Source organism: Hermetia illucens, chromosome 5 (genome assembly GCF_905115235.1).
Source record: "Hermetia illucens chromosome 5, iHerIll2.2.curated.20191125, whole genome shotgun sequence".
Classification (NCBI taxonomy): Eukaryota; Metazoa; Arthropoda; class Insecta; order Diptera; family Stratiomyidae; genus Hermetia; species Hermetia illucens.
The window spans coordinates 115,762,185-115,786,852 of record NC_051853.1 but is presented as its reverse complement, the minus strand read 5'-3'; the positions used below and the strand labels follow the sequence as shown (position 1 = coordinate 115,786,852).

Here is a 24,668-nt window from a genome sequence, read left to right as displayed (position 1 = left end):
TAAATTTAAGGGAATTTGCCTAGAGATCTTTTCCGTCCATCTTATATCAAGCATCAAATTTACCTAAAATGCAACCTTTATTTGAGGAACGACCTATTTAAATAACCCACTCATGAGTTGCCCAAATCTACCCTTAACACGAACTGAAATTTTTTCCTCCCACACGAGTTTTAACGAGAGATTACTGCGTATGTAGATGAGAAGGTTACTATTACTGTTTAAATCCCTAAAAAGGTAGGTAAATTAAGGAAAGGTGTCGATTCATTGAAACTAGAAACTGTTTTGAGTAACTGTTTTATGTATTTATGAAATGTATTCTAGATTTAATAGTGAGTCAATAATAAATAAATAATATTATGCTTAAATCATATTTGTTAACAGTTTTATAATGCTAGTCCATCTGCTCTCAATTACCCTGATATTTGTCTGAATTTTCTAGCAGTCAGTCTCAAAGGCTTCCACGAATTTACTGATATTTTCAAATAAAGTAAGTTCATGAGAAAAGTAATTTTGTAAATCTATTTCGCTTCTTTTGTTGCTCGCTTTGCGATAACACTGATCGGATTTGAGTTATCTGTGGATTAGTGAAGGCAACTGCATATTCTTTTTCGTTGAATGAGTAAGGTCGCAGTCGGATATATAAGAGGATAGACAAAATACAAGACGCTATTAGAACACCAAAGAGGACGACAAGAGTAAATGTGAATCCGGGTGCTGTTATGCAAATTAAGCCGTCCTCCCGCCCTGGAAATATAATGGTCGCCTGGGTCGAATTGAGTGGATCATCAAGAGGAAAAGTTAGATCTCCTGAGGAGACAACCTTAATTATCCGATTCAAACCAACCGTTTTCTCAGAATTAATAGCTCTTTGATGTCGAACACGCCTGTCATCTCTTGGTCGTCCAACGCCGTGTAAATATGATTCAACTGAGAGTGGTGGAGGTGGAGGAGGTCCATACTGGGATTCAGGACCGGACTGTAAATGGTGTCCTTCAAGATTATTTGATTCAGAACACTGATCAGGACACTGATATCGACATATTTGAATCGTGCATTGGAAATGCACTTCCATTGAGTCCGGAAATTTAAAAGCTTGAAAATGAGCATAAGACAAAACAGATGCGCTAGCACCGAAATTTTTAATTTTTGTAAATCGAGACATGAGTTTCTGCCTAGTTACACATCCCCTTTGATCAACAAGTTGAATAGGAGCTTTCTTTCCATCATGCGCCATGCAATTGCGGACTAGCATATCGAACTTAGAATCATCGTCTTTTATTGCTAAAACCATTGTCATAGTTTGCCCTATTTTTACCAATCCTGAAACTTCTGAAGCCCAAGGTCCTTTTCCAACTTGAATCTGCATCCAACAACCTACGTTATCTCCAGCAAAATCGGCACGAACAACGTCCAACATGTCAACCGGGAATGGTCGAAAAGTTACACTTTTCTCGTATTGATCATGCCAAGTGCATCTAAGTTTTCTAGCTTGATCCCACACTTCCTGTACTTGGGGATCATACTGAATAACTACTATATTCTCAAAATACGTTCCCGATCCTGATTCCGAACCATAACCATATAGTCCATTTTCAATGTTGCCGGACGTTCCGCAGACATGTAATCCTATGTCAAATGTAGCTGAAGATCTTCCTAACCCTGCTGGGAGATGAATGCAGTTTATGTTACTATAATGGCCTTTACTGAAAACAATTCCGTAGAAAGGTTTATCAAATTGTAAGAATACTTTCATTCCACTTTTTTCACATTTCACATCTAGCGCTATAATTTTCGGAGTATCTTGAACAGGTGAAGTCCAAAGTTCATTAGAAAGCGTGCTTGACGCTTTCAGGTCAGCTGGTGATGCTGAATGGCCTGGCAACGGAGGGGGTGGCCCATAATAAGGAAGTTGCGATGATGGCGGACCAAATTGTTGATTTAATGGCAAAGGTGATAAATTCGGTGGGACTGAAATTGAAATTGAAATCATAAGTACATCAATTCATTGAAATAAAACTATGGTTTGAATACCTCTAGGTGACGCCGACCCTACACCATGATGAGTAAAGTATACGGACTGTGAAGGATCCTGATCAGTAGATTCCAACGCAACTTGATCCCTGTCGAAGTCTTCGCGTTCAGGCTTCTCTTCTGCTATTGATTTTACCACTTCCACTTCCTCGGCTGGAACTGCCTGAGAAAAAAAATAAATACAGTCATTTAAAATGTAGAACAATCTCTAACGCCAAATCCACATGTGTGCCAAACCTCAATAAACCCTCGAAAAAAGTAGTAAAATTTCAAAATGTTCGTTCATTTTTTTTTTTCTAATTGATTGTGGTAAATTATAACTAAATTTTAAATAAATACACATACAAAATGAAAAGGTTATAAATATGACCTTTGCTATTTGAAAAGGTGTTATTTATAATTCCTTTCACAAATATATAAGTATTTAAAAGTAAGTATGTAACAGTTGGTATTCAACTATATCACATATCACAATATTATCGTCCGTCCAGTCGCTCTCTATGGTTCTGAGTGTTGGCCGATTATAAAAGATAATGAACGGCGTCTTGCGGTAATGGAGACGAAGATGTTACGTTGGACTAGTGGCGTCACACCTGCAGATTTGCTACTTCACCCATACGGAAATCTTAGGAATCTAAGAACTTTCCTAGAGAGTGGAAAAAACGGATTATCGTTAAGATTCCAAAGAAGGGTACCCGTTTTGAGTATGAGACCGCGCGCAAGCTGAGACGCAGTGTGACGCACGGTGGCGCAGGAAAGCAGGGGTGGGAGCAGGTACGGCGAAAGTTTAGGCGCAGTTCTATCGCCTCTGCGCCAAATAATTTACGGGATTCCCACTGGTAAACATATAATGATTGTTTTTCATGTTCGAAGCCTGATTTCAATTGTTAATACCGGGAAAAATGCATCAATATTCCCTAGAAAAACATTCAAAAAAGAAAACTATAAAGATTTTATCATTAAGGACTAATTTTCTAATGAAAAATATCATTAAGCAATTCACGAATAATTTTTTGAATTACATGGATTCCTAAAGACCTCAATAGTTGCTAGTTTTTACTCACCGCAGGCCGTAGTCACTAGTGAAAACTGCGGCATGGATATAAACCATCGCAGCTCATGGACGTTCTTAAACCTTCTCACGTCAGCCTGTGTGCGAACATTTGCTATGTATGCATTTCCTTGTTTCACAAAAAGTCACGGTCGGTCGCGTTACGTCACTTGGCCAAGATACGTCCCAAATTGCGCTCGGCTTTACAACCATCGTCAAGATAACGACTAAAATAATCCGAAACGCATGAAAGTCTCAAGAGTATGATCGGCAGGCACATAAGACTCTACGGGTAATTTTAGAAGACTGCGTTTAGTTTAGATCTTCGCTTCATTTGCTCTTCATCGATTTCGGGGAAGCTTTCGATAACGTGAGCAGGGAGTGCATCTGAAGTATTCTACATAGGAAGGGCATTCTGGGGAAACGGTTAGCTATTATCAGAGCGACATATGATGGCACTAATTGTTACCTGACGAGATAAATGTGAGGTCCAAAGTAGAGTCCGCGAGGTTTGCATTTTGTCCACTGATTTTATTTCTTTCTGTTATTAGTGGCGGCTGGAGAATGTGGAGGAATTCAATGGACTCTGTCGTCTTCTGTCAAACACCTTAACCTAGGCACCTTGCCCAAATGTCTTTAAATTTGGACTGAAGTGAACTAAACTGAAGATAAACACCAACAACACCAAGGTTTTCAGTCTGACGGGTCAACGCAATCCCCCTATCTGTATTAATGGGCAGAGCATTGAAAGCGTCGATCAATTTGTGTATCTAGGAAGCGTGGAGTATAGTAGCTACGCTTAATGGTCTCCCCGCAGAGTTATTTCTCTCTGGACCTGTAATTAGTGCAGATCTGCCACTTCCGAATCCGAGACCTTCGCAGAGAATGGAAGAAGGAAATGATCATTAATATTACAACGAAGGGCGCCCCTTTTGATTGTGACAATTTGAGGGGTATCTGCATGCTCCCAGCTGTCGCAAAGATAGTAGCTAAAATAATATCATAGCCAAACGAAACAAAGAACACCTCGAAAGATTGATCGACAGAGAGCAGGCGGGTTTCGGCTTCTGATCCTCCTGCATTGACCACATCAGCACCCTTCGGACCATTTTGGAACAGTACGCGGAATTTAGATCTTCGCTTCACTTGTTCTTCATCGATTTCGAGAAAGCAGTGGACTATGATATTTTTCCTTAAACACCTCGACTACGCTGATGATGTCTGTTTGCTCTCCCGCCGGGTAACGGCCCTTGGCCAAATGGCTTTGGATTTGGAACAAGAGACAAGTAGTTTTGAACTAAAGATAAACACCAATAAAACCAGTCTGACGGGTCATCGCACCCTCCCTATCTGCATTAATGTGTCCAGCATCCGGGTCGAGAATATGGCACATCCACATAATTTCATGAATGTTACATCCCTTCTTAATGAAGAATATGATGAACGGTGGATAGACCTTTTTGGGCTAGTACGATAGCCTCGAAGATCTAGATTTAAAAGAAAGAAAGAAAGAAGAAAGAAAGAAGTTTCTTCTAAAATTATTAATGTTACTGCAAACACGTCAAGCAGAATGTTATTAAAAGCAGTACGTAGCTTCTGCAAAGAGCCGATATTATCTCTTAACGAGGTGATGCTTACATTGAGAATTTTTTATGAAATTTTTTACACAAAAATTCCGTCTAAGTCTTTTTAAGGTTTTGTGTGAAACAAAACCTTATTAGAATCGAGTCGATGTCTGTCTGTCTGTTTGTCTGTCACACCCGATTTATTCGGAAACGGCTAGACCGATTGCTACGAAAATTTGGTGAGAGCATGTGATCTGTTGTTCCCTTTACATACAGCAAGTGGCCCCATTTTATGTTAAGTTGTGAATGGAGGGTGCAAATTACCGTAAGGGTACACTACAGGATTACAGTATGCTGTAGGAGGCAATGTGGTTAGCATTGCGCTCGCCCGAAATTATTACCGTAATTTGACTCAGGACTCTTTCTCAGCTGAGTCGACTGGTATCCGACGTCAAATCGCGATACAAATTCCACTGCCAGCAGTGAGATTTGAACCGCGACCTTCCGTACGACAGCCTTGTGCTCTATCCGATATTGGGACACAACAGATATTCTAGAATACACTACAAAAATTTCAAAGCGAAATTCCTGTTTTTTTTTTATTTTATGAGCGTAGAACCGAGCGGTTATCGAGTACAGGCTCAGACTCGAGTGCCCCGGAAGTACACGTTTTATGTCCTTACGTAATCTTATAGGGCTATAGCGTATTTATGAATGTTTGGCATGAGTCCCCTCTACGACTGCATCTGGTTTCTCGTCACGGTATTTTCTTTGTAATTACGAGCGAGAAATGCTTTCTTATCCGAAAGGCGATTTTTTTAATAATTTTTCTCAAAATGGTTTTTTTCTCATTTGCGGGAATTCCAACTCTAAAGAGAATAAACCGATGATTATGAAATTTGCAGGTACGATTTCTCACAGAATTATCAAAAATATGAACTATTTCGAACAAGAGTGTTTTTTGCATTACTTGTAAAAAAAAGTGGTGAAAATTGAAAATTTTTTTTAAACAGCCGCAAGATTTTTGATTTTGGTTATTTTTAATCCGCATTGATGTTCATAAAGCTTTTTGCTTTCAGATAAAAATTGGAACCGCTACACGTCCGCAATTAGAGAACTCTAGTTACAACTTTCAGTGGACTAATGCCGGATAACATTGGAATTTTTGGCTTAAATATTTGAAAAAAAAAAATAGAATTCTAATTAGTCCAGCTACCCAGGGAAGAGCAAAAGCTGGACGACCTAGACCTAGAAATTCTAGGGCTTAGGGTGGACAGCGACACGCAGGAAAGCACCACGTCGGAGGGTGAGGGTGATACTACGGCAGTGGAGAAAAGCTCCAAACAATAACGAAGCCAATGGTCAGCAATAAGACCCTGACCTTGCGGAAGCTGCATGTGCGGTAATTGCAGGGGCAAGTTCCAAGGAGAACATTAGAATAGTACTAGCTCAAGAGCCCTGGATGTACCGGAGGTAAATTCGCGGACTGGAAGGAGAAAGCATGCAGGTAATTTGGGACTCCTCCTGACCGAGGAGGACGTTACCACTTCTCCTCGGCTGCGATGCCAACGCCCATCACGAAGTCTAGGGAAGCAGCGATAACAATCGAAGAGGTGAGTATTCTCCTGTGTAGCAATAAGTTAAAAATATATAACCTAAATATATAATACTCTAACATTTATGACCAACACTAGGGAAGAGATACTAGGTATAACTCTAGGAAGTACTGTGTCGGATAAGCCCTCTATATCTGATCACAGAATAATCAGACTCGACATTGAGGGTGATTCCGAAATAAGAAGAATAATAAGGAATTCCAGGAACTCCGCCATGCTATTAACATAGTATGCTGGTCCCAAGCCCAGGTAAAGGAGGAGGGTTTGAGGCAACGTACTCTGTACTATCCTCAGTAAAACAAAAATAAAATGCTGAGATCAGGGAAAGAGATAAATAGAGTATAGTTGGAGTTATTCTACTATGCTAAATCCTACCTGATCTCTCTTGGTGACAGGCCCCGCGACAGGTCGACCAAGAAAATGCATAGAATGTCGTTACAAACATGATGATCGGATTAAGTCACAGGCCTCGGAGAAATGCTAGGGCGTCCACCTCAGTCGACGCGGCAGGACGGGCCCCGGTCCTGTCGAGAAATGGGCAACGGTTCTTGACGCATGGACGGCGTCAGGACGTAAGCAAGTTAGTCCGCACACAACGAACAAAACAAATACGTGTCTGCACGCTAAATGTTGGTACCCTAACTGGAAAGACCGAGGAACTCGCAAGAGCCCTTCGGAAAAGGTGCATTGACATCTGCGCTCTGCAAGAAACCCGATGGTCTGGTTCCAAAAGCTGCGACATTGAACGCGAACGCGGTAAAAATGGCTACAAACTTCTCTATTTTGGTAACCCACACACTCAATATGGTGTTGGCATTGCCATCTCAGAGGGTTTCCGTGATGCCATTAAAGAAGTCGAACGATTTGATGATCGGCTGATGAAGCTCACCATTATATCAGCTGATCGCACTATTCACTTCTTCACCGCGTATGCACCACAGACAGGCCGACCAGATGCCGAGAAAGATGCCTTCCAGCAACTTCTCGATGAAAAGACTTGTCACGTGCCTGCTGACGATTACATAATCATTGCCGGCGACCTTAATGGTCATGTGGGTGAAAAGGCAGACGGTAACAGGTGCCATGGGGGAAAGGGGTTCGGAGCGCGCAATGAAGGTGGCGAGTGTATAATCGATTTTGCGGACACCCATGACCTTGTACTTATGAATACATGGTTCATCAAACGATTGTCTCATCTTCCCACATTCTATGAGACCATCGCACCTCAGCATCGGCCGTTGATTGCTGTCCTGCGAATTAAGCCACCGATAAAACGGCGTGAGGAACGCACTGGCCCGTCGCGCATTAAATGGTGGCGATTTGGTGAGAAGGAGGAAGAAACGGTCTCACTCATACGATTGCCAACCATTACGAATGTGGAAGTATCATGGAACCAAATGAAAGACACGATCCACAAAGCGGCCTCTGCAACCCTCGGGGTCACCAAGCCGGGTAAGCGGTACATCAACCGAGATACTTGGCTTTGGAATGATGATGTTGAAATGGAAGTCCGTGAAAAGAAACGCCTCTACCACAAATTTCTCGACGATAAAACGCCTGCTAATTGGCAAATTTATAAGAATGCCAATCGGGAAGCAAAGAAAGCGGTCGCTGTCACCCGAGCGAACTATTTCAAAAATCTTTACGCTAAACTGGACACTCGGGATTGCGAGAGAGATCTGTATCGACTTGCTAAAAGCCGTGATGAACGCACACAGGATATCGAACACTTCTGTTGTGTTAATGACAAGAGCGGTACTTTGCTTACCAACCGTCGAGCCGCAACGGATAGATGGCGAGAATACTTCGAGCAGATTTCAACTGAAGAATTTGCTCATCCTCCACTTCCACAATCATTGCCGACATTTGGACCAGTTCCACTAGTCAGCGCAACTGAAGTCGAGGAGGCAATAAAACAAATGAAATCGGGGAAAGCAACAGGACCTGACGACATCGCATCTGAGCTCTGGAAAGCGAAGAGCTGGGACCCAACACTGTGGCTCATTGAATTCTTTAACCGGGTTATTCAGGAAGGAAGAACACCATCTGACTGGCAAGAAAGTACCACTGTTCCAATATGGAAAAAGAAAGGTAGCCCAGCAGAATGTTCAAATTACCGTCCGATCCGGTTACTTTCCCATACCATGAAGATTTTTTAACGCATTATGGACAACCGTATTCGCGAAATTGTTGAAATAACCGTGAATCAAGCCGAATTTGTCAGGAACTGCGGAACTACTGACGCAATACACGCTGCGCGGTTACTCATGGAGAAACACCGTGAGAAGCATCGCCCTCTTTACATTGCCTTTCTGGATCTAGAGAAAGCGTTTGACCGTGTACCACACGAACTCATCTGGTATGCTTTACGACAACACTTCGTGCCAGAAGAACTGGTGCGCTGGGTTCAATTGCTCTACCACGATCCGAAAAGTAAAGTTCGAAGTATGGCGGGTGTATCAAAACCGCTTCGTGTCTCTGTTGGAGTTCATCAAGGAAGTGCCCTCTCACCACTCCTCTTTGTCCTTGTTATGGACACCGTCACACGGGATATCCAACGTCCAGCGCCCTACACACTGCTTTATGCAGATGATGTTTTCCTAGCATCTGATAGCAAAAATGATCTCGAGCAATTTGTTCAAAAATGGAATGATCGCTTCATGCAACACGGTCTCAGATTGAATTTAAACAAAACTGAATTTTTGATGACCGATCCCCATGAAACAGGCACAATCACTGTCAGCGGCAGTGATCTGCCCAGAACTGAGCGATTTAAATACCTCGGGTCAACGCTATCAGCCAATGGAGAGCTGCGTTATGAAATTGCTTCACGCATTAACGCAACCTGGATGAAGTGACGTTCCACAACTGGTGTCCTTTGTGATCGACGTATCAACGAACGTCTCAAATCTAAAATTTACCGCAATGTCGTCCGTCCAGTCGCTCTCTATGGTTCTGAGTGTTGGCCGGCCATAAAAGACAATGAACGGCGTCTCGCGGTAATGGAGACGAAGGTGCTACGTTGAACTAGTGGTGTCACACGTTTAGATCACATCCGAAATGAGAATATCCGCGATCGTTATGGGGTTGCACCGATCGTGAAAAAGTTGCGAGAGAGGCGTGTTCGATGGTATGGTCACGCAATTCGTGCAAACGAGAATTCACTTTCCAAGATTGGTCTGAACATAGAAGTCGATGGTAAACGACCAAAAGGCAGACCTAAGCAACGGTGGCTTGATGCGCTGGATGGGGATTTGAAAGCCTCGAGATTGCACCCAGATCAGGCATTCGATAGAGCTAAATGGCGAAGCCGATCACGACGAGCCGACCCCGCTTGTGAACGGGACAAAGGCTGAAGAAAAAGAAGAAGAATAGGGAATTCCAGGAGAATGCATTGGGATTCCGATGCAACGTGCCTGAGCAGCAAGATGGATCACCTCAAGGGAGCGATGACATCAAGAGCGAACTGAAGCTAGAAACAGTGGTGGAAAACCTCAACACAGTCGTCATTGACGCTTATGAGGTCAGCTGTCTGGCTAAGATAGTTAAGTCAACAAGGGATGTACCATGGTGGAACAGGAATCTGGCCAGAATGAGAACCAATGTACAAAAACCTTGCAACCGGGCAAAACAAACCGGGACTGGCCGAGGTATAAAAAGGAAAGCAACATGGAACAGCTTCAGGGAATTCTGTGAAGGGATCGAACAAATCATAGAAGCAACCTGGCTTTGCAAAGCTGAAGCCAAAACAGGGCAATATCTTCTGTCTGTTTGAAAAAGGAAGACGGGACATTTACCGAGAATGAGGAGGACAGAGTACACTTGCTTCTCAGGACCCATATCTCCCCCATATACCCAGCGGCGGCAGGCGACAACGTTCTGTCTGATTCCCCAACAACGAATAAAAGGGGAAGAAAGGAGTCCTGGATACTAAGAAGAGGAAGCTCAGGTAAGGTGAACAGTGGCAACTTTTAAATCACTGAAATCACCCGGAGTAGATGGCATCTTCCAAGCACTAATCCAGAGAGGCGTAGAAATCATCTTAGAGTCTTTTCTGAGCCTGGAAAGGGCCAGGATGGCCCCAGAATATATACCAAGGGCATGGAGTCGGGCAAAAAGTCTTTATTCGGAAAGCGGGTAAAAAGAATTTGTTTCACCCGAAATCGTTCAGACCAATTTGCCTAACATCATTCGAACTCAAAACGTGGAGAGGGTCATGGGGAACTATATTAGAACTAACGTTCTAAAACGTAATACCCTACATCACTGTCAACACGCTTACCGGCAGTCAATTGAAACTGCTCTCTATCAGCTGACGGATGTACTACGGGATGTCATAGAAACAAAAGAAGGAGCATTGGACAACACATCGCATACAGAGATACAAGATACCGAGATACAAGATACCCTATGTAATCAAAACTGGACTAAAGGTTACTAGCATCTAGTGTAGGAACTAGGACTGCGTATCAGCAAACCCAAAAACGCCATAGTACCATTCACTAGGAAACGTAAGCATGATCACCTGAGAGCGATAAGGTTACATGACATGAAGATGAAACGAGAAACAAAGGTGAAATATTTGTGGAATTACTCTGGAAGACACAAGTCACACTTGTTGGAAGGCTACGAAGGCTCTGATGACTTGTTGGTCCATAGCAGGAAAAAATGGGGTTGCAGCCACAAGATACTACTTTGGGTAGACACTGCAATAGTGAGGCCAATCAATACCTATGGGGCGGTAATCTGGGCAGAAAGAACTAAACTCAGCACACACGTCCGGGAGTTACAACTCCAAAGACTAGCTTGGCAATGAGAACATGCCCAGCGGCATCCCTGGTGGTCCTTCTTCCCCTCTCCATCTGCATATACAGATGCAGGCAAGGAGGTTAATTTTAACGATGGCCGGAAGTATCTGTGAGGCGGGGAGCTAAATCGAAGGAGGATTGATATTTTTTCTAGGCGGTATCCCGAATTATTGATACCAAGGGATAACATGATAACGAGGTTTCACTTCGATAAGAAGTTTGAAACACGTTGGAGCAACAAGGCAAACTGGGAGAGCGTGGCTGTGACATCCGGCTTAAACCAGCAGCTGATTACTTGGTACACTGACGGATCCCTCACAGCAGACAGCGGGTGCCGGGGTCATTGGTCCAATGGCCAAAGAGTAAGCATACTAGCATATTCTAGCCGGAAATATATGCCATAGACAAATGTGCCTCCTTTAGTATCCAAGGAACTACAGTGGGCAGAACATTGCTATTCTCACACGACAGCCAAGCAGTGATCAAGGCACTCAGGTCCAATCACACTCGGCCCGTTCACTAAGGTCTGAATACTCTGGCTTCCAGGGCATCAACATATGATCTTCACAATCAACTGAAGAACGTTATCGTAAATACGGTCACAAACATACTTGGCCCCCGCCGCAAAAAGAGTCAGAACGGCTGGTTTTACAATGAATATAAGCTAGCAACGGAACGAAAGAATGCTGCATACCGATTGTTGTTGCAGTCTCAAAATAGACGGACACGGCGGAGACTTATTACGAACTCCAGCGAGCGGAGAAGCGACTTCACAGACAGAAAAGGAAGCCTAGGAGAATCAATAGGTCTGTGAACTCGAAAAGTACAGGGAGCAATCACACCAAGCGCGGAAGCTTTACAAACTAGTTAGCAGCATAAAGCCTTACACACCTCGATGCTCTTCCTGCCGAGATAAAGAGGGAAATCTAATTTTCGACAGATGGGTTGAATACTTTGATGAACTACTGAATAACGAGAAAATCGGCGAGTTGGAGGTCCCACCAATTGAAGACGACGGACGAATACTGCCACCACCAAGTATAGAAGAAACAGTCCGCGCAATTCATCGGCCTAAAAATCATAAGTCGCCAGGAGCCGTTGGAATTACAGGCGAAATGGTTAAATATAGAGGCGACAAATTACACTAAGTAGTTCCGACTCAGTAGGTTACGCTGGGCGATTCATTAATCCGTATGGATGAAGATGATCCAGCCCGGAAAGTCTATAAGGGTAAAATCTGTGGTAGAAAAAGAAGTCAAGACGCCGGACAGCTTTTAGGGATATCGAATTGGTGGACCTCGGGACAAAACCGGGATGTTTGGAGTACCTTATTAAGGCAGGCCTAGACCGGATATTGGTTGCTGCGCCGTTGATGATGATTCTCAGAAACTACGCAACCGAAAAACCTGAAAAAAAATCAAGAGGTTGCCACTATATGGTGCCTAGGCTCCGAAATACCCTCCGTACCAATATCCTTTCAAATAAAGTTAATAACATTATATTACTATAATTTTAATATTTGGCTGCAAAACCTCTCTTACGTTCATCCTGGCACCACGAAATTTTGCAGTAAAATATACAACACAGTACGATCCTAGCAAGTTTGGTTGAAATCACCCTATTACTAACAAAGTTATAATAGGTTAAAGCTGTCGCTTCTTTGCAAATTGAAGGCTGAATGTCAATATCACAAGCAAGTGGATACTTTCACATATATTATGTGCACATATTACGTGCTACGTACTAATGGGGTAAATGCGCCCTCAAATGTCTTTATGTAAGAAATGCACAAAACCTTTTATAACTTAAGTGCCCAGCTTCCGGTTTGCCGACTTATTTTACTTTTGTGTTAAATTGCATATTCCGAATCATATTCTGAAGAATTCTTGTAAATAACAAGATAAATCGAAAATTTAATTGCGTTAGTTCAGCCACTACCCTTCATGTTTAATCAGCAATGTCTAGCGTCAGGTGTTTTTTGGTTTAAGTACCGAAATACACAATTACGTCTTTGTGGATAATTTGGTTAAAGTAATGAATATACATCGGTAGTTAAAGCAAAATGAATATTCACCGGCATCTTCGGCTGCATTAGATCCGCAGTAGTATAGCAAAATAGAAGGAGTTTTCAACAGATATATAATCGTAATAATGGCACTAAAAACTTAAAACAATGACAAGCTAGTAGTCCCCATACAAAGTATTACTGGTAATTTTTTGGAGTTTTTAATGTCATTATTACGACGGACAGAGCTAGTCCGGATTTCAAATTTTGCCTAGGAAAATAGAGTTTCTTTTGTTATTCGCCCTTTGTTCTACCATTTTTAAGGTTTTGTTTGCAAAATCGGTTCAATGTCTGTCTGTCTGTCTGTTTGTCCGTCTGTCTTTCACAGGCACTTTTCTCAGAAACGGCTATACCGATTGACACGAAATTTGGTGAGAAGGTGGGACCTGTGGAACCCCAGACATGCAGTGGTTGATATCCTCCTATATCGAGATTTAGCGGGGGTCCCCATACATGTAAAAGGGGTTTAAGTTTATCCCAGAGTTATAAAAGTTGGTAGTAGTATAAAATATACTATGAAGCATATTATCTCCAAGTTTGATTAAAATCATACTATTAGTAGCAAAGTTATAGTAGCTCAAAGTTGTCTTTACCGTGTAAATTTACAACCCAAAGTACTAAATCTGACATGCTAAATGCATATTCTTGAATATACTCACACAAGAAGCAAACAAAACCTTTCGTACCTGAAGCGCCTGCTTCCGGTTTCCCGACTTGTTAATTGATTTGCTTTGGATTGTACCCAACAGACTGTACGTTATGTTCCTGTAAAACAAAAAAAAAAACACATACAACTCCTTTTACCCCCCTTCTGGACACTTATGTATTTTGTAGGGCAGTGCCCGGATTCCAATTTTCATCATTGTATGTATTCGCGAGTACACAAGTCAGTAGTGTGTACACATGAATCTCGTAACAAAATCACAGAAAACTAGTTTTCGCTTTTCACGCTCACCCAATTTGGTCGAACCGAACGATTTGTTATTGTCAATCAACCTCTGAACAGAAGAGTGAGATCGACTCACCAATTTCCCAATTTCCGGGAAAGTTTTACCTTCCTTCCACCGCTCGACTAAAATCTCCCTTTGTCCAACGCTGGTCCTATTTTTCTTTACACCCATCTTACAAAAATTTCATATTATGCTCAAGTTTTCTTAAAAATACTCTTTACCTAAAAGAATCTTTCCTTTTTAAGGTTTTGTGTTTACCGTCTGTCTATCTGTCCGTCACACGCATTTTTCTCGGAGATGGTTATAGCGATTCACACAAAATTTGGTACAAAGGTGGAAACTATGAACGCTCATGCATACAGTGAGTTACATCCTGTTACGTAGAATTTAAGAGGGTCCCCATGCTAAAGGGGGCTGTAAATTTTTTTTCATCGAATAGGTCTCCATTAGTACTTTACAAAGTTTTGAGATTTGTTGGAAAGGTGGGGAGTGCGGGGGGTTGAAAGTGATCATTTCTTCAAGGGGGCCATTCTCAGAAACTGCCAAACCGAAAAATCTGAACAAAATTAGGAGGTTGCCACTATATGGTGCCCGGGATCCGAAATACCTTCCATACCGATATCTGTTCAAATAAAGTTAATAATAGTATATTACTATAATTTTTAGTAATTGGCTGCAAAACCCCCTTTAAGTTCATGTTGTTCGTGTGATGTAGACTATAATGTAGAGCATCATCTTACCAAGTTTGGTGGAAATGGCACTGTTAGTAACAAAGTTATAGAGGTCAAAATTGTTGCTTCTTTGAAAATTGAAGACTATGAATGTCAATATCATCCGAAAGGGGATACTCTCATATAATATTGGGTTGCTGGAAAAGAAATGTCGCATGTTAACATACTTAGAATTATCCGATTTAAGTCAAATATGCGCCATTTTGTTCGGAAACTTGTTGCCATTTAGAAGGCAACTTCATTATCCCCCTCTTATAAACCACCCCTCTTTATTTGCTAAAAGCTCAGACAGCCAGTTTTTGCAAGCCTCTTTTGAGGCCAACTTAGTAGCACCAAGAGCGCTTTGTATGAACCGGAAGAGGAAGAGGAAGAGATGGTAATCACTTGGTGCCAGGTCGGGACTATACGGTAGGTGCGATAGGACATCCCATCAGAACCCCCGTAGCTCCTGGCGGGTCATCAAAGATGTGCGAGGCCGAGCGTTGTCCTGGTGGAACAAAACACCATTCCTATTGACGAATTCTGACCGCTTCTGGCCAATCGCCTGCTTCAAACGGTCAAGTTACTCACAGAAGAGGACCGAATTGAGGGTCTGGCCATAGTTGAGCAGCTCATAGTGGATGATTCCTTTCCAATCCTACCAAACACACAGCAAAACCTTCCTGAGCCTCAATCCGGTTTGGCGATGATTAGGGCCGGCTCGCCGCGCTTCAACCACGATCTTTTTCATTTAAGGTTGTGGTACGTGATCCGCTTTTCATCACCAGTCAATGCTTCGAAAATGGGTCGAATTCGTTCCGTTTCAGCAGTGCATCGCAGGCGTTGATTCGCTCCAAAAGATTTTTTTTGCGTTAACTCGTGTGGCACCCAAACATCCAGCTTTTTTTGGAATCCAATCTTCTGAAAATGGTTCCAAATGGTTTTATGGTCTATACCCAGTTCATGCCGGTCTACTTGGATGATTTCGACGATTTCATCGGTTTCTACGATGATTGGCCTACCAGTACGGGGTGTATCTTCGACATCCACTGCATCAGAACGGAATCGATCGAACCAACGCTGTGCTGCGGGAATCGTTACAGTATTGGGCCCATAAACTTCACAATTTTTTTCGGCCACCTTCGTTGCATTTTTACCTCTCAGGTAATAAAAACGTAAAATATGACGAATTTCTTGCTTGGTGGACTCCATTTTTGACGTGCTATAACTTGAGACTGAAACGTACGATCACAACACTGTCAAAGAGACATTTGTAGTGATTGTCGTCTTCAAATCGCCATATAGTATGACCCGATCCGATAAGTACAACAGAAAACAAGAAAAAAAAGAAACAAAAAGGGCTTAAAAAGAGGCACAACAGTTGTCTCTAGGAATTTCAATTGAAATAATATTTAGTCAGGAACCCCCGTAAATGGGAGAAACCATACAACGTTACGTTCATTTTGTACGCAAGCTTGTTCTGACTAGTGTTTATATGTATATTCCCTGTAATTATTCACCTTATCTAATAGACTGGAACTGATAATTAAAAGTTTTATTTTGGTTCTTTGGCGTATTCATGTAAATTTTTCGCAAATGTCTTTATAAAATTATAGGAAATAAATTCCGTCCGAACGATCGACCTTTATGTTGCAAGCACTGAGCAATCTGGATAAGCTACTCAAGACGTCAACTTAACCGGATATCGCAGCTCTTAGCACACAGAAAGTAATATGGTATGTGAACTTGAATGCGTCTTCATCATTAATATTAAACGCAGCATCTCCCAAGGCACACTTCGCTTGCTTTGTTCGAAAGTTCTCATTTTGTCATCGTTACACGCAGAATGAAAACACTGTCTTAAATTATTGGAACAGCCGGGATTCTTCGGGCAAGATCAGGTCTGCAAATTATTCCTCAGGCCCCTTGTGGTACATATCACCGTACTCAGCTGCCTCTTCACATATTTCACTGGCGGAGACAACTTTCCGATGGATTTGAAATAGGGTTATGAGAGTATAGTGGCGAGTTTCTCGGTAAATGGGTTATGCGTCCACTTCGCGTGAACAGCATACATAAATACTGCAATGTTGGTCATTATCATCAGCCTGCAATTTCACCTGACTTCTTTGAACGTGTTCTATGGCATCCTATTCAGCAGCCTCTGCTCCCATACTTTGCGAACGCGAAGTACTTGCTGATGTACTCATGCAATGGATGCCGTCGACACGGGAATACTTTTGATTAATAATATGTATGTACATTCAGTGAATTAAAATCGTCCTATTAGTGAAGCTTGATCAAATTTTTTGGAAGAGAAAGCATTAAGGCGGTAGTACATTGTGAAGATTTTAAAAAATCGATTTTTTTCTTAAGATATGTCGAATTGAAAATCTAGTGTACTGAAAATCTCAGATTGAAATACAAAATATTTCTAAACATCGCATGTTTTTGTTCATATTTAGATAAATCCACAGAATAGAAAGACATTTTTTTTTTTAATTCGGACACCCACAGAAGGTTATGTGCTTTCCCAAGTGAGACGAGCTTTTTTTTCAAGGATTCAAAATTAAGTAAAAGAAAAAGGCCGTACATTTTAAACTTTCATTGAATTCATATTGAAATTTCAGAACAATCGTGTATTTTTTTACACTAAAGTAACGTTGAAATTTCGAGCGCCACACTGTACTTGTCTGACACAGACATTGTATCTGACCCAAAAGCGTGGATGTCCATAGGTAACCAATGTCCGAGTAGGTATTACCTCTGTAAATGCTCGAGGCCAAAAGCTCGCCGTGGTGGAAGTCCCCGAGCAATATGCGAGGAAATTCCTTAACTGCGGGAGAATCAAAATCGGATGGGTAGTATGCACGGTACGAACGCGGATAGTCCCCACCAAGTGCTACAGGTGTCTGGACTATGGACACACGTCAGCAGCTTGCAAGGGTCCGGACAGGAGGACAGCATGCCGGAGATGCGGCCAAGTGGGTCATCAAGCGAAGACTTGCAAGGAAAGCGAAAGTTGTGTTCTCTGCAGGGATCGTGGCGCGTCTGGCGAAAGCGTCGTACATACTGCGGGCTCGGGACGGTGCCCAATCTTCAGGGTGGAATTGCAGAGGGCTAGGGTGCGAACGCCATGATCCGCATTTTGCAAATTAACATTCACCGGAGTGCAACCGCTCACCAGTTGCTAGCACAGTTCACTGCGGAAGTAAATGCTGATCTAGTGCTGATTAGCGAGCAATACCGAAACAAGGACCCGTCCTTATGGTATCTCGACTTATCGGGCACCGCTGCCATCTGGGTTCGGGACTTCGTGCTCTTGCCGAAGGCCGGGGGGACGGATTTGTCTGGATCCGGTGTTTAGGTATAACGTTTTTTAGCGTTTACCTGACGCCGAATGAGTCGATTCCGGACTTTCAGCGCCGGCTTGATGCTCTGGAGGACGCCGTTTCGAGCACGGAGGGACGAATCCCGGTTGGCGGTGATTTTAATGCCAGGGCTCTTGAATGGGGCATGCCTCAATCAGACTCTAGAGGGAAACGGATTCTGGAAATGGCGGCGAGAACCGGGCTCGTAGTTTTAAACACCGGATCCACGCCAACGTTTCGGCGCCCAGGTTGTGAAGGAAGCATTCCTAACATCACTTTTGCTTCGGAATCTCTGGCATCATCGGTGGATGGGTGGCGAGTCCTAGAAGACTTCTCGGCAAGTGATCATCAGTACATTGCGTTCGAAGTGTTTGACACTACTTCCCCCTGCGTGTGGAATGTCGCGAGGGTGAACATCGGAAAGCTCGTCGAAGCTCTTGGAGCAGGTAGGGCCGCGCTGGGGGGCACTTCGGGGGGTGGTGGGGTCGCAGCTGACACCGTCGTAAATTCAGTGATGAATCTGATAACGACGGCGTGTGAGGCTTCCATGCCCCGGAGAGGCCCCAGGCGCGGCAAGCCTTCTATGTACTGGTGGACGGCGGAAATTGGCGACCCACGGAAGGAGTGTCATAAGCTCCGCCGTTTGGCACAACATTTGTACGCCAACTAGGAGGCATGTGCCATAAAGGCACAATATAGATCAGCAAAAAGGAGACTCCGCAGCGCTATAAATAAAAGCAAAACTTGCGGCTGGCAAAATCTTGTTAATGAGGTGAATGATGACCCGTGGGGGCTTGTCTATAAGCTTGTCACTCGGAAAATCGGGGCTCTGCGGAAGCCCTGCATATTGAGCGCCGACCAGATGGACCGCATTGTGCGGGCATTGTTCCCCAGACACCCTGTACGGGTTGATGTAAATAGCGCGGAAAGCGTCGTGGATTGCCCCTTTTCATAATGGGAGAACTCGAAGAAGCGGTTCTCACTATGAAAAACAGGAAGGCGCCAGGTCTTGATGGCATCCCGGCGGAAGTTTATAAACTGGTGTTCCGACCTCCATGCCAGAATTGCTGCTGGAAGTGTTCAACGCGTGCTTGAAGCAGGGCATTTTTCCCTGTCGCTGGAAAGTGGCCAGACTCGTGTTGATCAGTAAGGGTAAATGAGACCCGGAGCTCCCGTCTGCATACCGACCGCTGTGTATGCTTGACACGGCCGGAAAAGTGCTCGAGAAGTTCATCAGGGGTAGACTCGCTGAAGCGATCCGTACTGCCGGGGACTTATCCGCAAGGCAGTTCGGGTTTAGAACAGGGAAATCTACAGTGGATGCTGTTATGGAGGTCGTAGATGCGTTTAATCGAGCCGCTTGATGCCAAAAATGCCTTCAATTCCGTAAGATGGACAGATATGGTAGGCACACTAGAGAACTCCTTTCACGTGCCAAGCTATCTCTTGCGGATATTGAGGGATTATCTGAAAGACCGCTCGCTGCTCTATGAGACGCTAGAGGACCAGAGGAGGATGGAAATCACGTCGGGAGTAGCGCAGGGATCCATCTTAGGGCCGGACCTCTGGAACGCTTCCTACGATAGTCTGCTGAGACTCGATATGCCCGAAGAGTCGCGCCTGGTCAGTTATGCAGACGACGTTGCGACACTTGTTGCCGGACGCACTGTTGAACAGGCGCAAAGTAGACTTGGCATATTGATGCGACGGGTAAGCGGATGGATGACTGCTCACGGTTTCAATCTTGCGCAGGAAAAAACCGAAGTAGTCATCCTGACCAGAAGGAGAATCCCGACCTTTCGTCCCATATCGATCGGCGAAATGACTATAGAGTCAAAACCAGCGATTAAATACCTTGGTTTAATGCTCGACTCGAAGATAAGCAAATCAAAGCAGCCGCGGACAGGGCTGTAGCAGGAGTCGCGGCCTTGAGTCGGCTAATGGCGAATGTCGGGGGCCCTATATCAACTAGGAGACGTCTCCTCATGGGAGCTACGCAGTCTGTCCTTTTCTATGGTGCGGAGGTATGGGCTGATGCCCTTGACAAGGAGGTGCATCGTAACGCCTCGCTCAAGTGCAGAGGCGGGAGCTTTGCGAGTGGCGTCTGCTTATCGCACCGTCTCCGAACCGGCTGTGATGGTGATTGCGGGAGTGATCCCCGTTGCCCTCCTTGCCAAGGAGCGCAAAGCTATCTATCGCCGTAAGGGCGAAAACTTAAGAGAAGTGGGTGCCCGTGAAGAACGGCAACGCACCCTTAGCGAGTGGCAACTTTCTTGGCAAAATGAGCCAAGAGGGAAGTGGACTGCGCGGCTCATCGACAAAATAGACCCATGGTTGAACAGAAAGCATGGTAAGATTGATTACTTCCTCACCCAACTTCTAAGTGGGCATGGGGGTTTTCAGTCTTACCTGCACAGGATTGGGAAGGCGCGATCTCCTGATTGTGTGTTCTGCAATAGAGTGGCGGATGACGCGGAACACACCTTTTTCTCTTGCGAGAGGTGGGACGGCCTCCGCCAACAGTTTTATGCAGACACAGGGGAGCTCTCTCCTGACAACATTGTCAGAGAGATGCTGAAGAGCGCTGGCAGCTGGAATCGTATTGCGCATTATGTTCGGGCTCTTCTTACTACGAAGAAGATTGAACTCGACCGGCAGAGGGATCGGACGGTAAGGGGTTCCCTGAACTAACAACAACTCCCTTCCTCCCCTCCCCTCCTGTTGGTGAAAGGAATTCCCTAACTTGAAGGCTCTCTCCACAAAACAATTTTTCAGGCTTGAAAATATCTTTCGAGTTTATATGTACATACATACTATACTTTTTTGTCTACACCTGCAACACCTTTTAATTTTCTTATTGGGGGGAGGAGGAAGGTAGAACACCATCTGACTGGCAAGAAAGTACCATAGTTCCAATATGAATAAAAGAAAGGTATTTCAATAGAATGTTCAAATTACCATGCCGATTTTTAAACGCATTCTTGACAATCTAATTCGGAAAATCGTCCAAACAACCGCGAATCAGGCCAAGTTTGCATAGTAGGCTGACATTTGTAGAGAATGATATTATTGATATTATGAATAAAAATAATTTAAAATTGAAATTAAATTAACTTTTATCAAGAATTTTTATATTCTTATATTATACTTATATATTCTTATATTATACTTACATTACTTAATTAATAATATATAATTTAAAACTTAATTTAAACTAATTTACTTTTGATTTGTTATCTAAGTTACTTTTCCTTAAAAAGTTTTGAGAAAAAATTCGTTTTTTTGGCTTGGCGGGAATGAGCGGCGAGCCGCCGGCGGGTGGCAGACCAGACCGGCCCCCCACCATAAGGCCTAGGGGCACTCGGATCGATCGAGGAGTCCTCAACGAGGAGGATCCAGACTTGAAAATAGCCAAAGTGAGGATAGCCAATCCTGAAAGAAGAAATGGCGAGCTGGCGAAGACACTCGAAGATTTGAAAAACCAAATGACAATATTGATAAAAAAAAAATGGAAAGCTTACAGAGCAGCTAATGGCTGGGGAGGCGGGCCCGCCGTCTCCAAAGGTAACCAGAAAAAAGGTTAAGCTTTCTTCGACTACTTTTGCAGTCATGGAGGAACCGGGCTGCCTTGAGGGCGAACAAGTTCTCGACAGCGAATCTGTCCGTATGGAGGACATAGAGAGCAGTAAAGCAGACGATGCGAGAGTCAGCGACAACGGTGGCGATGGAAATGTCCCAGAAAAAGGTGCTAACCAGGCAAGTCGCAGTAGTGAAGATGGAAATTGGGTGAGTTTTTGGTCTATGTTTCCAAAAAATTAAAGAAAAAAAAACAAAACTCTAGAAAAAATGTTAAATAATGTAAAAAATAATGCAAGTACGAGTGAAAATTTAAAAAATAATGCAAGTACGAGTGAAAATTTAAAAAATGGTCCGACTGGGGATACATTTAGCACCTGAAATAAAGAAAAGGGGGAAAGGGTGCCCCCCATTAATGTTTATAAATTAGGTGGTAGAGATTTAGCCACTCTACTTAATAGGAGCGCGGGGCTCTCAAATTTTGTTATTAAAAAGACGGGGGCCGAGAGAGCCCAAGTCAAATGTAATAAAATTGCAGATTACAAAAAAGCACGGGAGGTCCTCGAGCGAGTGAAGGCTCCTCACTTCACCTACACTCCAAAGGAAGAGAAGGTGCAAACCTTCCTTCTGAAAGGCTTGGATGCGGAGGAAGAGCCCGATGAGGTGCTGAAAATGCTCCGGGAGACGGGAACTGAGGTCAAGTTTCTCTCAGTGTCACGGTTTAGTACGAGGAGATCCGTTTTGGAAAAACGAATCCTGCCGCACTTCCTCGTGCAGATAAGCCCGGAGAGCCGGGGAAGCGATCTGATCGGCATCAGGTCGCTTAATTACCAGGTCATTCGTTTTGAGTGCCTGCTAAGGGGCGAAATAGTCCAGTGTCGAAGATGCCAGCGCTATGGTCACTCGGCAATGAACTGTCAAATGACCTTACGATGTGTAAAGTGCGGGAAAGACCACACCGCAGCCGAATGTTCGCTGACTGAAGCAGATGGCAAGGAAAAAACTTTCTGTGTTAACTGCGGAAGCGGAGGGCATCCGGCTTCGTACCGTGGATGTCCTGCATACCGCAATGTTAAGGTCACAAGGCAGCAGGCACCGAGATCGGCCCAAAGAACGAAGGTGTCAGCGGCGTTGGACGGTACCGCCCCTTCGGCACCAATCGTCTCGGGGATCCCATTTGCAGAAGTAGTTCCACAAGGGGGAGCTAAGAAGCCCCAACAAGATGCAAGTGGCGGGATGAACACTATCCTCAATAAAATACTAACCATGTGTGAAAACATGCAGCATACGCTACACGTACACAATACAAAAATAAATAGCACAACAGAATATTTACACAAACAGCATGCCCGCTGCTAGGTCTGCAGTCACAGCGGTACCACTGGATGGTCTCTGGTTCATCGCGATTAATGTGAATTCCATCGTAGGAATCCATCGAAGAGCGGAGCTCCTTGATTTCGCTGCCAGACAACAGCCTGACATAGTCTTGATTTCAGAAACCCACCTCAATCCGAGGCATTCGATAACATTCAAGGATTTTGAATTCGTGAGGAACGATAGACGAAATTGTGATGGGGGAGGTGGTACCGGAATACTTGTGGGTCGCCATTATCGTTTCAGGCATATTAATAGGCCTGAATTTGAAATCTTTGAGTGTATCGAAGTCTCATGTATTCTGTTTTCACTGCCTAGAGGAGGGAATTTGTACATTCTGTCAGTCTATGCAGTGGGAAACAACCGAGCCAAGTTCAAGGAGGAATTCCATTCTCTGTTCACGATACTCGAACTGAATAGGCTGCATAATTATTATATTATAGCTGGCGACTTGAATGCTAAGCATACCTCGTGGCTAAACGCCACAAACAATCCCAGAGGGGTATTCCTCAAATCTTGGATAGAGCAATACCAGATAGAGTATAAATGCGAATTATATGGGTCAGAGAGTCCAACCTGGCCCAGGGCAAATTCCTATCTGGATTTGTGCATTGCTGACGCGCGCTTGAACTTTAATTTTAGGAATCCTCAACGGAATCTACAGACTCTTCCTTACGATAGCGACCATAACGCTATTCTTATTGAAGTTCTGTTTGATGGACGAAGAGTTCGCCTTCTGCCGATGGACAGTGGCGTCCACAGGCTGAACTTTAAACAAACAAATTGGAAGAAATTCCAAGAGAGGATTATTCCGGGATATCGAGAGGAATGCCCACCTCTTGATGGGGAAAACGATAGTACAATTGCACCAGGTGACAGGAACTTGAGCAACGAGGAAATACTTCAGTATCTTCTCAAGCTGGAGAACTTGACGCTGGAAACAATTGAATAAGTCGTCCCTAAGATTAAACCTCGCAATAATATGGAAGGATATGAAACTGGAGCCATAAAATGGTTGAAAAAAGTGAAAAGCCTTCTGCTCACTCGCGTCAACAAAATCTATCGGGATCTTATCCGTCAACATTACGTAAATGAAGTGAACTTCCAATGGCGGGAGAAGTTAAAGGGTATTTCACCAATCGATCCAGATTCCATGTTTACTAAGATAAATACGTTATTCCGGAAGAAGTCACGAATAACTGTACCGAGAATTAAAGTCGGTGGCAGCGAGATACAACACCTTATTGACTCAGGTATAGACACGAATAGTGTAACTGCTGATGCGCAAGGCAATTACATCGTGATGGATTATGCTCTGAAACTCGAACTTATAGGGGAGCACTTTGAATCGGTGCATCGGCCCAGAACGGACTTAGAGCCAACGCGACTTTCGGAAATTGTAGAACGAGATGTCCACAATTTCAAATATAGCCTGAACGGCACCACAGTTCTCCAATTTAGTTCTGCGTTGCAGGCTGATCTCACACCGAGTGATAATCTGCTTGATTACTTTGTCTCATGTGTAGAGTTAACTTCCATATTCAGAAGAGT

At 43.7% G+C, this 24,668-nt stretch overlaps 1 protein-coding gene across 1 annotated transcript in view; it reads right to left on the bottom strand.

The window, feature by feature from the left end:
* Positions 1–278: 278 nt before the first annotated feature.
* LOC119658443 overlaps positions 279–24,668 on the bottom strand; it is a 77,768-nt gene continuing 53,378 nt past the window's right edge. Inside the window, exons 3-4 of the mRNA XM_038065845.1 lie at positions 2,032–2,194; positions 279–1,968 (exon numbers count right to left, since the gene is read on the bottom strand). Of these exons, the coding sequence (XP_037921773.1) occupies positions 494–1,968; positions 2,032–2,194 (1,638 nt within the window). The 3' untranslated portion in view covers positions 279–493. The remainder of the gene's footprint in view (positions 1,969–2,031; positions 2,195–24,668) is intronic.